Source organism: Hyperolius riggenbachi, chromosome 1 (assembly GCF_040937935.1).
Source record: "Hyperolius riggenbachi isolate aHypRig1 chromosome 1, aHypRig1.pri, whole genome shotgun sequence".
NCBI lineage: Eukaryota > Metazoa > Chordata > Amphibia > Anura > Hyperoliidae > Hyperolius > Hyperolius riggenbachi.
The window spans coordinates 135,092,787-135,106,922 of NC_090646.1; the positions used below are offsets into that span (position 1 = coordinate 135,092,787).

At 41.7% G+C, this 14,136-nt stretch overlaps 1 protein-coding gene across 7 annotated transcripts in view; it reads left to right on the forward strand.

Moving 5' to 3' along the window:
- EXOC1 (exocyst complex component 1) overlaps window positions 1-13,835 on the forward strand; it is an 81,804-nt gene extending 67,969 nt beyond the window's left edge. For all 7 annotated transcript variants that reach the window (XM_068278583.1, XM_068278585.1, XM_068278586.1 and 4 more), the window contains 5 exons: window positions 867-1,095; window positions 1,522-1,705; window positions 4,128-4,327; window positions 5,555-5,749; window positions 9,739-13,835. In XM_068278583.1, the coding sequence (XP_068134684.1) occupies window positions 867-1,095; window positions 1,522-1,705; window positions 4,128-4,327; window positions 5,555-5,749; window positions 9,739-9,891 (961 nt within the window). In that variant the 3' untranslated portion in view covers window positions 9,892-13,835. The remainder of the gene's footprint in view (window positions 1-866; window positions 1,096-1,521; window positions 1,706-4,127; window positions 4,328-5,554; window positions 5,750-9,738) is intronic.
- The last annotated feature ends 301 nt before the right edge of the window (window positions 13,836-14,136 follow it).

Sequence of the window (14,136 nt, forward strand, 5' to 3'; positions counted from 1 at the left end):
AAAAAATTGTCAAAATTGTTAAAAATACAGAGGAGGCAGACCTGCTACTGTTATATGCTCCTTATATATTGCCTGATGAAGCAGGGTCATACCTGTGAAATGCGTTGCACGGCTTTTGGAGTACGTTAATAAAAATGTCTGTGATTTTCAAAATCGACAGTATTTGTCTGCTTCGAGGAGGTAAGTCCACTCTGCCTCTATTTTTAACAATTTTAGCCGTTTTTATCCTTTTGGCGCCTCTATTTGCTTTATTCAATCATATGGACAATTGGCTTTTGAGCTGAAGAGCTAATTGATTCCAACCAAAATTAATGTATGGCCCAGTGCACACCAAAACCGCTAGCAGATCCGCAATACGCTAGCAGTTTTGGGAGCTGATTTCAGAGCGATTCTAGAGAGGTTTTCTAAACATACCTAGCGGTTTTGCGTGCGTTTTTGTGTAGCAGATTACACATATTGTTACAGTAAAAGCTGTTACAGAACAGCTACTGTAACAAAAATGCCTGGCAAACCGCTCTGAACTAGCGTTTTTCAGAGCGGTTTGTGGTTTTCCTATACTTTACATTGAGGACGAAACGCTTCCGAAACCGCAAACGTGCAGCAGGAGGCGCGTTTGCGGCTTGGCAAAAATCGCAAACCGCCGGTGTGCACCATCCCATTGCAATACATTAGACAAGCGTTTTTAGAGGCGGATGCGGCTGGCGGATCGCTCCAAAAACCGCTCTGTGTGCACTGGGCCTATGTTTAGGAATTCTGCTGACCGGTATAAAAGGTTTCTCATACGTTTAAGTCCTAATTTTTCTCTGCTTGTTGCATAAAATATTATTTGTTGCTTAAAATATTATTTGTATTTTTTTTTCTTGTAGGAAAGAATTGATTAGACAGATGATGACTCACATATTCCGTAGTATAGAACCAGAGCTGAACACCCTCATTGCACTGGGAGACAAGATAGACAGCTTTAACTCTCTCTATATGCTTGTGAAGATGAGCCACCATGTGTGGACTGCTCAGAATGTGGACCCCACCTCCTTCCTCAGCACTACACTTGGAAATGTCCTGGTGACAGTGAAAAGGAACTTTGATAAATGCATTGTAAGTAGTTTGTATACAATTTATTACAAAAAGCTTTCATTATTGGTGCGTGCATTCTGTGTTAATGGAATAGTCAGTTTAATTAATCTTTTAGCAATTCTCAGGTCAGTCTGATATGACCGAGGCAGAGGTTGCAGAGTTATGCCACTTGTTAGCAGTCACTGACAATTGCACGTGCTGGGAAACCATGCTATTTCTGTTCTCTGCTGCAGCTAGCTTCCACTTATCCTCCTACTCCTCCTCTCTCCATATGGCAAAACAAGCTGGTTGAGCAGGTTGTGTCCTGAGGTTTAGGGTCTCTGATGTCTAAGAGACTGAGACTAAGCATCTGTTGAATTTCCTATTTAAAAATTGTGTTTCCATTTTATTTAACACTTTTTACTTGTATTCAAGCATATATCATATCCCATTATTTGCATTCCATAGAGTAACCAGATCAAGCAGATGGAGGACGTCAAGATCTCAAAGAAGAGCAAGGTTGGGATTCTTCCATTTGTGTCTGGATTTGAAGAGTTTTCTGAACTAGCAGAATCAATCTTCCGAGGCTCAGAGAGACGAGGAGATTTAGATAAAGCTTACACAAAACTGATAAAAGCCGTTTTTATAAATGGTAAGTACTTAAAGGACAGCTATTTCAAAAGTCACAGTTTTTCTTAAAGAGAACCTGAGGCCGTCTGGGGGGGGGGGGACAGGCTCCCTGCCTCATGACATGCCTCTTTGTACCCCCCACACTGCTCTCTGCCCCCCACCACAACTGCACTATAACCCCCCCAAAATTGGCAACAATAATTGTTGCAATTCCGGAGGGTAATGGGAGGAGAGGGATTACCTGCTCAAAATGCCCACTGGGGACGCTCCTGCAGCCTTTCCCCAGCTGCGATTGGGCAGCTCCCTCTTCCTGGCCGCGCCCCCTGCCGCTCACCCGCCTCCCTGCATGTTGGGAGAGCATCTTGCTCTCCTTCCAGCCTCGAGACCCCAGAGGTCACAAAAGTGAAAGTGGCAGACTGCAGGCCACAGGAGCGGTGGAGACCCCCGGATCATGTAGCATAGTTTTTATTTATTTTTCTGACCCCCACCTCGGGCTCTCTTTAAAGAACAACTATTAAAGAAACTGTTTTTCTGTAAACCCGACATACCTATAGAGCTTTTAGCCAGCAACATTAGAAAGCTTTTCAGAGGTCTCTCATCACAGCCTGTGGGTGGGGGGGGGGAGGCAGAGCTGAACTGTAACCTGGCTGTAAACTGTTTACTTAACATTGTGAGGCAGAGAGAGAGAGACATAGGATCAGGCACACAGAGCTGCGGCCGATGAGTTATTTACACACTATTTGAAGCTATGTTTCTGCTTCCTATGATATTGAACATATTTTACTTACAGTATTAGAGCCCGTGAAGATTGGTTCTGATGCACAGTCCTCCATAGTAATGCTCACAGTGAAAACCGTTCTATGTAAATGTCATATTTTTTTCACATAAAACTTGAAAAGATGAAAAAAAGCCTTTGTATTGCTATTTGCTAGTAAATACTGGAAATATATGTGGCATTTAGAATTTTAGTTAACTTTGATAGTTGTCCTTTAAAGTGTACCTGAGCCAAAGCTCGGGTACAAAATCAAATTCTTACCTAGGCAGAGGGAAATCTCTGGATCCTAATGAGGCTCACTCTGCATCCTTCAGTCCCCCGGCGCCAAGCACAGACCCTTGTTGGTAATCTGATCTGGGCTGCCCTCCTCTTCAAGCACACACCCCACCAATACTATTCCTGCATTGCATGAGCACAGCTCACGCATAAGGATTCCAGCCACTGTTAAAGTGTACAAAATCACATGCTTGCCTAAGAAGAAGGAAGCCTCTTGATTCTAATAAGGCTTCCCTGACTGTGCTCTTGTCCCCCATTGCTGAGCACGGACCCTGCAAAGATTCCTGATAAGGGCTTGTTGGTAATCTAGTTGGGGCCGTGTTCCTCTCCCATACTGTGGCTGGCCAAGTAAGCTTGTGCAGTAAGCTGGAGCCACTTGTGCACGAACAGCTCCTGCTTACTGCGCAGGCGCTGCCCTTCCTGGTGTCTAGTGGACTTCCCTCCCCTATTCAGTTTCCTGGTGCCTGGTGACCCCCTCCTTCCCCTATACAGTTCCCTGGTGTATAGTGCCTTCCCCCTCCCTCCCTCCTCCATATTGAATCCCTGGGGATTTAGGGCTTTACCCCTAGTATAGCTTGCCTGGTGATCTAGTGGGCCAAAAGTATGAGTGTTTCTCAACATTGTATTGGTATGTACCCCTTTTAAAACCCTGTACTCACCAAGTACCCCTTAGCATAATAAACATTATCACAAGTACCCCTTGACAAATATATATTTAAAGCTAGTACATGATAATTGGTTCTAAACTATTTCCAAGCCTTTACTATTGCTTTTAAATAGCTAAAACACTGGTTGGTGTTGTTTAAATAGGATTTATCATTTTCTACAACTCTAAATTGGTTATTCTTGGTTAAGTATATCAAGCTCGAGTACCCCCTGGAACCATCAGAAGTACCCCCTGGGGTACGCGTACCACACGTTGAGAACCTAGGATATAGACTGATAAGAAAATAATGAGCAGTAAGATTTGTATATTTTGAGATTTGTATATTTAGTTGGGGTTGATTTACTACTGTTTGCATAGAGACATTGAGATATGGTAACTTGCCTTGCACCTAGAGATGGATAAAGATGTATTGGGGCCCTAGGCAAGGATAGTAGCTTTGGTGTCCTTGTGGTCTTTTTGGTAAGCTGAAGTGGAGAGAGTACAGAGGTGGCAGCAGGAGGTCCCCTCGACACCCACTAGGCCCCAGTCACCTACCTGGTGGATGATCCTCCTCTGATTGCACCTGATGCATGTCTGCAAGTTGCTCCAATTTCTATTAAATCACTAAATATTTTGGTAGTTTACAACTACATTTATGATTAAAAGTACTTATTTTTTATTACTGACTATTCTTTTCATTGTTGGCAGTGTAAAAATAACTACTTATATATATTTTTTTTCTCCTAGTGGAAAAAGTTGCAAATGAAAGTCAGAAGACTCCTCGGGACGTGGTCATGATGGAAAATTTCCACCACATCTTCGCTACTCTCTCCCGCTTAAAGATTTCTTGCCTGGAAAATGAGAAGAGGGATGCCAAGCAGAAGTACAATGACCATCTGCAGTCATATGTCATATATTCTCTAGGTCATCCACTGGAGAAGCTAACAGTAAGGCTCTGTTATTTCATTTGTAGCTACTGTATATAGGATTGTACTTATTTACTTAGATCAGTGGACATACTTGTGTGATCCAGAAAAACCTGGACAGGCATTATCTAAACATTTTTACTATTAAGTGGCAAATGCGTGTCATTTCTTGTGCAGAAGTTTTATGATATATACAAGTAGTCCTAGATTTATTGCGGAAGCTTCAGAGGAGGTAAGTATAATGCATTGAATAATGTATACAGACAATCGTTATAAAGTGTTCCACAAAACTTTGTAGTGTTTATGCAAAAAGTGACTAAAACGTTTAAAACTAAGCAGTAACATTGTAATACACAACCACTATTGCGCTAACCTTTTAGCAATGGTTACTATGATTAGATTTTCCCCAGGTTAAAGTTGCTAACCTCTGATGCCTAATAAAAGGCAAGTTTGAAACTCCTGTAGATGTCTGTCAGATCCCACAGGTTCTCCACTGATCTCCTATCTTAAGGCCCATACACACGTCGGATTTCCGCGAACCACGGGTCGTTTGAACGTCGGGCGGATCGCTCAAACTCACTCTTATCAAGCGACCGACAGTCTGTACACACGCCCGATTCAGCGGGCGAACGACGGAACGACGGGACGTTCAAACGACCCGTCCACGGAAATCCGACGTGTGTATGGGCCTTTAGTTAAAGGGGTTCCTTTAAAAAAAAAAAAAAAAAAAAAAGTTTAACTTACCTGGGGCTTCTACCGGCACCGCAGACATCCTGTCCCATGCCGGTCCTCAAGGATCCTCATGTCTCGCGGCGCGTGTCACCTTCTCTTTCTTCGTTTAACTAGACGAACGCCACTGTGCCTGCGTGGGCATCCTCGCTCCCGCTCGCGTCTCTGGGAGCTTCCTGCGCAGTGCGAGAAAACTTCAGGTGTGCTTTAAAGTGTAACTGTCGGGCATAAAATCAAAAATCAATTCTTTATTTTTATCTGGTAAACAAGTAATACGGATGCTAACCAGGCAATCCAAAAGTTAAAATCTCTTTTACTTTTCTTGTTTATAAATGATCATTCCCCAGTTTACCTGACTCTTATTTGGTGCGTTGCCGCACATTCTTATTGGGTACGTTGCAGGAAGTTGCAGGGCATGCTGGGTTGTCCTTTATTTGCTTCTTTATTTCCCCTCAGACTTAACTACTGTCTTTCTTGTTTTTACGGTTGGTGCACATTTCCTTTTCTTTTTTTTTCCAGATATTCTTTGAAGGGGTGAAAGCACGTGTTGCCCAAGGAATTGGCTATGATGAAGTAAGCTACCAGCTGGCATTCAGCAAGCAAGAACTGCGCAAAGTCATAAAGGATTATCCTGGTAAAGAGGTGAAGAAGGGTCTGGATAATCTCTACAAGAAGGTGGACAAACATTTGTGTGAAGAGGAGAACCTGTTACAGGTGACTAACACTCGTTTTTGCTACACATGTCACAATTTAATAAGTGAAACATCTTCTCAGACTGAGCAATGCTAGTTTTAATTTGAGTATTAAAAGGCACGCAAAAGGAAAGAACCTGTTAAAGGAAAAGGGAAATGAGGTGTTCTACAAGGACTGTAGTCAGGAAGACGGCACACCATCAACTATAAAAATGGGGTGCTTTATCAGTGATAGTCTGGCATCCACAAGAAGTAAAAAAAAAAAAATGTAACCTATTTTAGTTCCTGGACGTAGAAGCTACGTCCAGGAACCATGCGCGCTCCCGCGGCCGATCGTGCGCGTGCACTCGCGCTCCCGACCGCGGCTCGTTAGCCAGGAAATCAGTGAATCGGGCTATGGTTCCCGATAACTGATTCCTCTCCCCCGCTGAAAAAGCGACAGCTTCTCTCGGAAGCTGCGCTTTTTCTGGCTGTAGCGTCCCCCATGCGTCTCTCTAAGCGTATGTTACGCTTAGAGTGACGTCATGTAAACACACTCATGGCCGCCATCTTGTGGCCAAAAAGTAAAACTACAACTAAAAGTAAAAAAAAATAAAACTCAAACACACATTTACATTATAAATCTATAGTTTACATCCCACCCTCCCAAAACTACCCAAATAAAATGTTAAATATAAAAAAACAAAAAAATTACAATAATAAAAAAAATGTAAATATTTACCTAACAGTCTAAACTTTTTAAATATCAATGTAAAGGTGAAATATTTCTATATTTTTTTTTTTTATTTTAAACTTGTAAATAGTGATAGATGCAAAACAGAAAAAAATGCACCTTTATTTCCAAATAAAATATTGTCGCAATACATTGTGATAGGGACATAATTTTAATGGTCTAATAACCGGGACATATGGGCAAATACAATACGTGAGTTTAAATTATGGAGGCATGCATTATTTTAAAACTATAATGGCTGAAAACTGAGAAATAATGAATTTTTTCCATTTTTTTCTTATTCTTCCTGTTAAAATGCATTTACAGTAAAGTGGCTCTTAGCAAAATGTACCCCCCAAAGAAAGCCTAATTGGTGGCGGAAACAACAAGATATAGATCAGTTCATTGTGATAAGTAGTGATAAAGTTATAGGCTAATGAATGGGAGGTGAACATTTCTCAAGTGAAAACGACGGAACGCGAATGGGTTAATTAAAGATAACCTAAGGTTAAATACTTAACTGTTCTGGCGTCATTCCTTCAGACAGGTGCCCCCGTCTCATAGAATGTGTCCTGGTGATTTTTTTTCTCAATGTTTGCTGCTGAGGCTCTGGCCACCCCCATCTGCGTTGCCAAGGGGTTGCGATCACCCCGGGGCCCTTGAGCCAGAAGGGGCCCCAAGTGGCCCTCCCACATACACAGTATTAGCTGTCTATTGGTCCGGTGCTGGTTATAATCACTTCTATAGATGCTTTAAATAGTTGTAATCATTAATAAATGGATTCCCATCCCCTTCTTGCACCTCTGACTCTGTGGTTGTCCTTGTTTGGCTTTGTGTGCCATAGCTTCTAAAGGTGGCCACTAACTGTCCAATTTTTAGTGAACAATCGTTCAGTGATTATCAGTGATCAGATAATTGTGAACGGAAGAAAAATCGTTCACTACACCATCAACGAACCAATCTTTGCTTACTATCTATCACAACCAACAAGAAAATCCAGCACAGGACCAATAGAGTGCTAATACTGTGTATAGGGGAGGGCCACTTGGGGCCCCTCTGGCCTAAGGGCCCCGGGGTGGGTACCCCCTGTTGTCACACCGCTGGTAATGCCACAGGATTCATGGATCCAAAGATGCACCTTTTATGTAGGGAGGGATTGCAAAGCAAATATTGCTACAACAATGTTGAAATAGTTTTTTGAAATGGGCAACTGTTTTGGAAATCTATGCCAGGCCTCATGGGTATTTAAGCATATAGTTGCAAAAGTATATGTCACAAACTAACTCCCACTTGGATGATGGTAGAGGTTCACTTCTGTGATCAGTTAGTTGCATATGTTTCATCTGCTGCCACAGTATTAATAAAGGTGGCCTCACACGATACAATAAAATTATCCGATTTTACAGCAATTCAATTAAAATGATCGTATCTCTCGAAAAATCGAAAACTTTTTTCCATTCGACTGAAAAATCCAATCGGATTTCCCGGTTTTTTTCGACTTATATTGATCCGGAATGCCAGATAATGCTCTTCAATTTCTACTAAAGATTGTATGGTGTGTGTTGGATTGTTAATTTATTAATATACACACCCTAGTAATTTTCTCAGTTTCCAATCATTTTTTTCATAATTGGGGAAAAATTGAACATAGGTGTGTGGTACATTGGTCATATTTTTGAAATGTTGCAATCAGTCAGAAAAATGTATTTCAATTCTTAAATTGAACAGATATTTAAAAAATGGTATGGTGTGTGGCCACCTTAAGTCTTGGAAGAGATCTTGTGCTTAGTTTTATATCTAGTCCAAGGTTCAGCGTATACAAGAAGATTCTTAGTACTATGAAGGAATAAAACACTGTTTGCTTATAGGTTACACTGTTTGCTTATAGGTTACACTGTTTGCTTATAGGTTACACTGTTTGCTTATAGGTTTAATTGAAAGTTTAGGAATTGTTGCATACAGGCTGAGCTTGAATTGAAATTAGGGCTGGTTCACATGCATGTGGGCTCTTTTCAGCGCTTTGCTGATTGCCGGCGATCAGCAAAGCGCTGTTTCTACTAACAATAAAAGCCTGATATGTGCTATAAGGGCCCTTTTCCACTAGCTGCGATCTGCTTCAGTAAACGGATCGCAGCCATTTTGCTGATCGCAATGAGCACGAAGATAACATGTAAATCGTGTTGTTCATTTTCCACTTGTGCATGACGTTTTTTCCTGAATCGCAATCATTGGGCTACGCGATTCTCACTGGGATCGCTGTCCGTTCCCAGGAGCTTACAGCACAATTGTGGGCTGCGCAATCGCATTTCAGTGCAATTGTGGTTGCGATTGCGCTTCCCAGTGAAAAAAAGGGCCCTTACTCAACTTTATCCAAAATGGTTATGTAATAGACAAGATGAAAGCAGGCTGACGATGAGCAGAACTGGGAATAATCATCCTCATCCTCTTAGGCCTGGAACCCACTAGCAATATGTTACTAAGCTGTTACTAATCAGTTGTGATTTGAAAAGCTCTTGCTAATGTAATGCTTTGGGTGTGATCCCACTGGAATGATGAGATTGTATAAAAATCCCCCATAGCATTGCATTAGCAAGAGCTTTTTCAAATCACTAGTGCTTAGTAAAGGCTGCTATTGGGTTTGAGACCTCTCAAAAAAATGCTCCAGTGGGTTCCAGGCCTTACTGTGATAATACAGAAGTAAGAAATAATGCAGCCTGTTAGTACTGAAGTGTGGAGTGGCATGACACTTCACGATTAAAGAGATCCTGAAGCCTAAAAAATGTCCTGTTTTTAATAGGCAGTCCTCTGACACGCCGCATTCCCATGGCAGAACAAGGCCTTAATCACCCCAAAATCCCAGGGCACAAATCTACAACTTTCCAGGTCGTGGATTTTGCTGCCCGATGGAGGCAGAGCTTTGTGCAGTAGCTCTGCCTCTAGTTGCATCAATCTCTGTGGATCTCCGCCTCCTCCCGCCCCTCTCCGTGAAAGAAGACTGAGAGGGGCGTGAGGAGGCGGTGATCAGCGGGAATTGATGTGAGGAGAGGAAGAGCTACTGAACAAAGCTCTGCCTCTTCCAGGAAGGAGCCCCGAAATTTGCCCCTGGGTTCTGGGGTGAGTAAGGCCTTGTTTTCCCGTGGGAATGCGGCGTTTCATCTATGCCATTAATGCTGAAGAGGTCTGCCTATTAAACACAGGTAATTTTTTAAGCTTCAAACTCTCTTTAATAATAGTCACTTGTTTTGTAATACCGTTGTTACTAATACTGGACATTTGCTTTGTTTACTCTTCTTCCCCAGGTGGTATGGCACACCATGCAAGACGAATTCATCCGTCAGTACAAGCACTTTGAGGGTCTGATTGAGAAGTGTTACACTGGAGCTGGGATCACTATGGAATTCACCATCCTAGACATCTTGGAATATTTCTCCAGCATTGCACAATCTCATTAGTAAATCCGCATGCACTAAAGAACAAACAACTGCCACTTTATGGGTTATTTACACACAAGGATATGTTTTTGTCTAGAGAACAAGAAACCGTTGTGATTGCTACTAAATGTAGTTGGTTCCTACATGAACTCCATAGTCATCTATTCTTCAGTACTGTTGCATATGCCCAGTCCAGCTATTAGGTAAACAGATTTGAGGAATTCCTAGGCATCTTGCTCTGCTCCCTGTGCTTTTACACAGTACAGTATTGTATGCAGAACATGTAAGCTATACACTCCAGCTTTCCTGCTAAGGAAGGATTACAGTGCGCATTACTGAGATAAAAGTTGTACATTCAAAAAACTATATATGTCATTTTCAGTTGATGTTTCAGTGTACATCATTTGTTGGAGACCAGTTGTAGACACGGTTCTAAAGATAGTTTGTATTAGTTTGGAAAGAAGAGTGCCAATATATTTACTTTTCTATGTCAAAATGAAGCTTCTGCAGCTCAAAATTCTGATTTCAAAATATGGTTATGTGACGTGAGCTAAAATATTTAAAATGGCTAATGGCTGCTTCTGTGGGAGTGACTGCTGCAGGTTGACTTGTTATTTAGGTTGTGGAGCACAGACAGAACTCTCTTGAAAAAATGCTTTACAATCATAGAAATCTGTGGAGAAGCAAGTGGCCAATAAAGGGAGTCCTGACCTGCTTGAATTGGGAATTATTTGACACCAGCTAATCAAAGAGCTTATAAACCGCTAAAACAAGCCCTGCCTCTGAATACATACCAGACTAGAGTAGAATTCTTGTGTCTGGAGTTGGACTTAAACCTAACAATATTTCATGCATTGTCCAGATTTCAGCTGCCCTGCTATGCTCATATAAAATCTTGACGATAATGTTCTATACATTTCTGTATATATGAAATAAGACGTTATAAACAGAATAACAATTGGGGAGTTTTCTTGAGATGGCAACACTCCTGGTTTCTTTTTCCTCCGTTTAAATTGACCTAGTAGTGCGTGGTATATGGTTGTTGCCATAGTTATATCCTTTTAAACAATGCCAGTCCCCTGGCTGCCCTGCTGGTCGTTTCTGCTTCAGTAGAGTCGGAATTACACAGCTGAAACAAGCATGCGTAGTGTGGTCTACCTTAAGGCAGAACACTGACCTACATATTGCATACTCTGTCTGGGTCAATGGTTGAAAGTATTTGAGACAGATAATCAGCGGGACAGCCAGGCAATGTGCATTTTGTAAAATAAATAGGGCAGCCTCCATACCACTCACTGAAAATGCAGATGTGTACCATATATCAGACTGCAGAGTAATAAGGTTGTCTTGTTCCTGAGCTTGTATATAGTTTACGAAATTAGGCTTTATCTAATGCATCTGCTTCAGAGTAGATAATCCTACAGATGTAGTTATGCCCAGCACTCCTTACCATGCTGAAAGCTGTCTATGAAACCTCTGACACATGTATGAAGCAGGGTGGAGTTGGACATATGAGCACATTAGAGACTTGACTACTCCTAGCTAGTGTTGGTGTTTAAATCTGGGTTTTCTAATTCAGAAACCTGAAGTACACCTCACACCACACTTCAGTACCTCAGCTAGTGGACGGAATCATGGAGAGTTCACTCACGTATGGTTCACTTCAAGAGACACTCTGATGCTTCCTCCTCCTGGCTTTGAAGGAGGGAGCCTTGGCCACGTGACCCTGTCCACTAGCTCAGATACTAAGGTGTGATGTGAGGTGTAATTTCTGGAAAGCCCATGGTTTCTGTTATTTTTTTTTTGTCATTTGTAATGTCATTCCCTGTTATCTGTCACATTATGTACACTGGACAGCATATTTTATAAATAGACATTTTTAGTTATGCTATGTTTTGAACTTAGGAGACGAATGGGGAATACCGTGTGAGATAACTTATTCTGCGAATGTCTGATTAGTAAAGGCAAAATTTGTATTCAAAAGCTCAAGTCTAGGAAATGTTTTCTTTCATTTTAAATTTATAGTGTGGGAAGGGGGTTAGAAACGTCTGGATTTTTGCCTGTTGTCTGTGCCCCCAGTGGAAGGATTTACCCATATTTGCCATCTTTTGGACCTCCATGAAGCTTTGCACCTTTAATATCAACCCAGTTGGTCACCGGGAGAGGAAACTAAGCAAAAAACTAGTCAAGGTTTCTAATTTTCTCCCCACTCTGTACAATATGTTTTTTTGTTGCTGTTATTTTTGGAGATATTTCTCTGCTTTCTGTCTGGAGAGCAGGTGATGAAAAGCCTTAAGGCCCATACACACGGGCTACAACTGTTGCTGGAAACACATGGCGCGCGCATGTTGCGGTGACAGATCCTCCGTGTGTAAATAGCCTTGTACACATGAGGCACAAATGTAGCCAGGGAAATAAAAAAAAATCAGCAATTGCAAACGCTGTAGTGGAAAAGGGCCCTTAAGCTGGGATTTTTTATTGACTCAAGTATGTCTATACAGCAAAATTAATGGCTGCACTTGTGGATTAGGAAGAATCAACACCTGCACTTGGGGCCCAGGAGGGGTAATGACTGCACTGCATAATGTATTGCAGCCATTAAGCCCTCCTTTCCCTTAAATAGGAACTCCAGGGAAAATAATGTAACGAACAAAAGTGCTTAATTTTTACAATAATTATGTATAAATGATTTAGTCAGTATTTGCCCATTGTAAAATCTTTCCTCTCCCTGATTTACATTCTGACATTTATCACATGGCGACATTTTTACTGCTGGCAATGTGATGTCAGTGGAAGGAGATGCTGCTTGCTTTTTTAGCAGTTGGAAACAGCTATTATTTCCTACAACGGCTATCATTCATAAAGCATTTCCGCATGCGGAAATGCTGAAAACAGCTGACTTTACCGAACACATAGCAAGATCTTCCTTCATAAAGGCTCTTTCCGCATGAAAAGCTGACATTACCGAGCAAAATGATAAATCACCGCCTTGTTCGGTGACTATCGTAACAAATGTAACAAAATGTTAAATCATAAAGATTTACGCAAGCGGTATGAGGACGGGAAATACCGCTCCCTTGGATGTGACGATAACAATGTTAAGTTAATGGAGACACAGACCTCCCAGGCAGCTGCAGTAGAGCGGAACACGGAGAAATGTATCAACTCGGCAGCTTCCTGTGTTTCCGCAAGCCTACCGCCTGCCTACCGCCAGCCTAGTTCGGGGAATCTCCGCACTGCTACCGCACATGGATACTTTTTTATGAATGACCACACAGAAGTGGGAGAAAAGCTCTACAGAAATGTTATTGTATTGTAAGTGTAAAATACCGGCAGCTGTGTTTTCTCGCACTGATTTGCATTACCGACCCCACTTTTATGAATGATAGCCAATGTAACAAGGCTCCCACAGTGGGTCCTGACATCACACTGTGGGAGGGGTTTCACCACAATATCAGCCATATAGAGCCCGCTGAGGATCCGTTTGAGAAAAGGAAAAGATTTCTCATGGGAAAGAGGATATCAGCTACTGAAATTCAATCCCTGGTCACGGTTTCTCTATAATGCAGCCAATAACTCCTCCAGACCCCCAAGTGCAGCAATTATCCACTACCCTTCCTACAGCCCAGTATTCCCCCCCGCCCCTTTCCTTGTTAATTTTTGTGGCCAAGACTTTCAGACCTGTGCTTTTTTGGCATTCCCTTTATCAAGAACGTGTCAATTGCTGCAAATGGGAATGCCACTAATAGTGTACACATTACTCAGTGTGCTCAGTTTTGCCCATGACTCATGTCGACCCCTATACTTTGGTTTAGTGAGTCAGACCTAAGTGTCTAGACTTATACTAGAGTGTATACAGTAAGTGTAGCTAACTGCTATTTTTATACATGTAATATGAACATTTTGGAAGTTGTAATAATGAAGAAAAAAAAGCTGTGTACAATAAATGAAAACAGTTGGATCTAGTTTGTGTGCAATTTGTTTATTAACATTATAAGCAATATTTATATCCAGTTTCTACATCCAAGCAAGTGCTTCACGTTCATATCCTGTTCATATCTTGTACTTTTGCACACAGTTCTATCACAAAACATTCTGAAAGTGACTTCCCTAGACAGTAGTGTTCCCCAATCCTGCCCTCAAGGACCACCACTGCATGCTTTGTGGAAATCGTCAGAGGTAGATAATCATCACTGCTGAGACACTAATTACCCCACTTGTGAATGTTTGTGGCTTTCTGCAAAACATGCATTGTTGGTGGGCTTT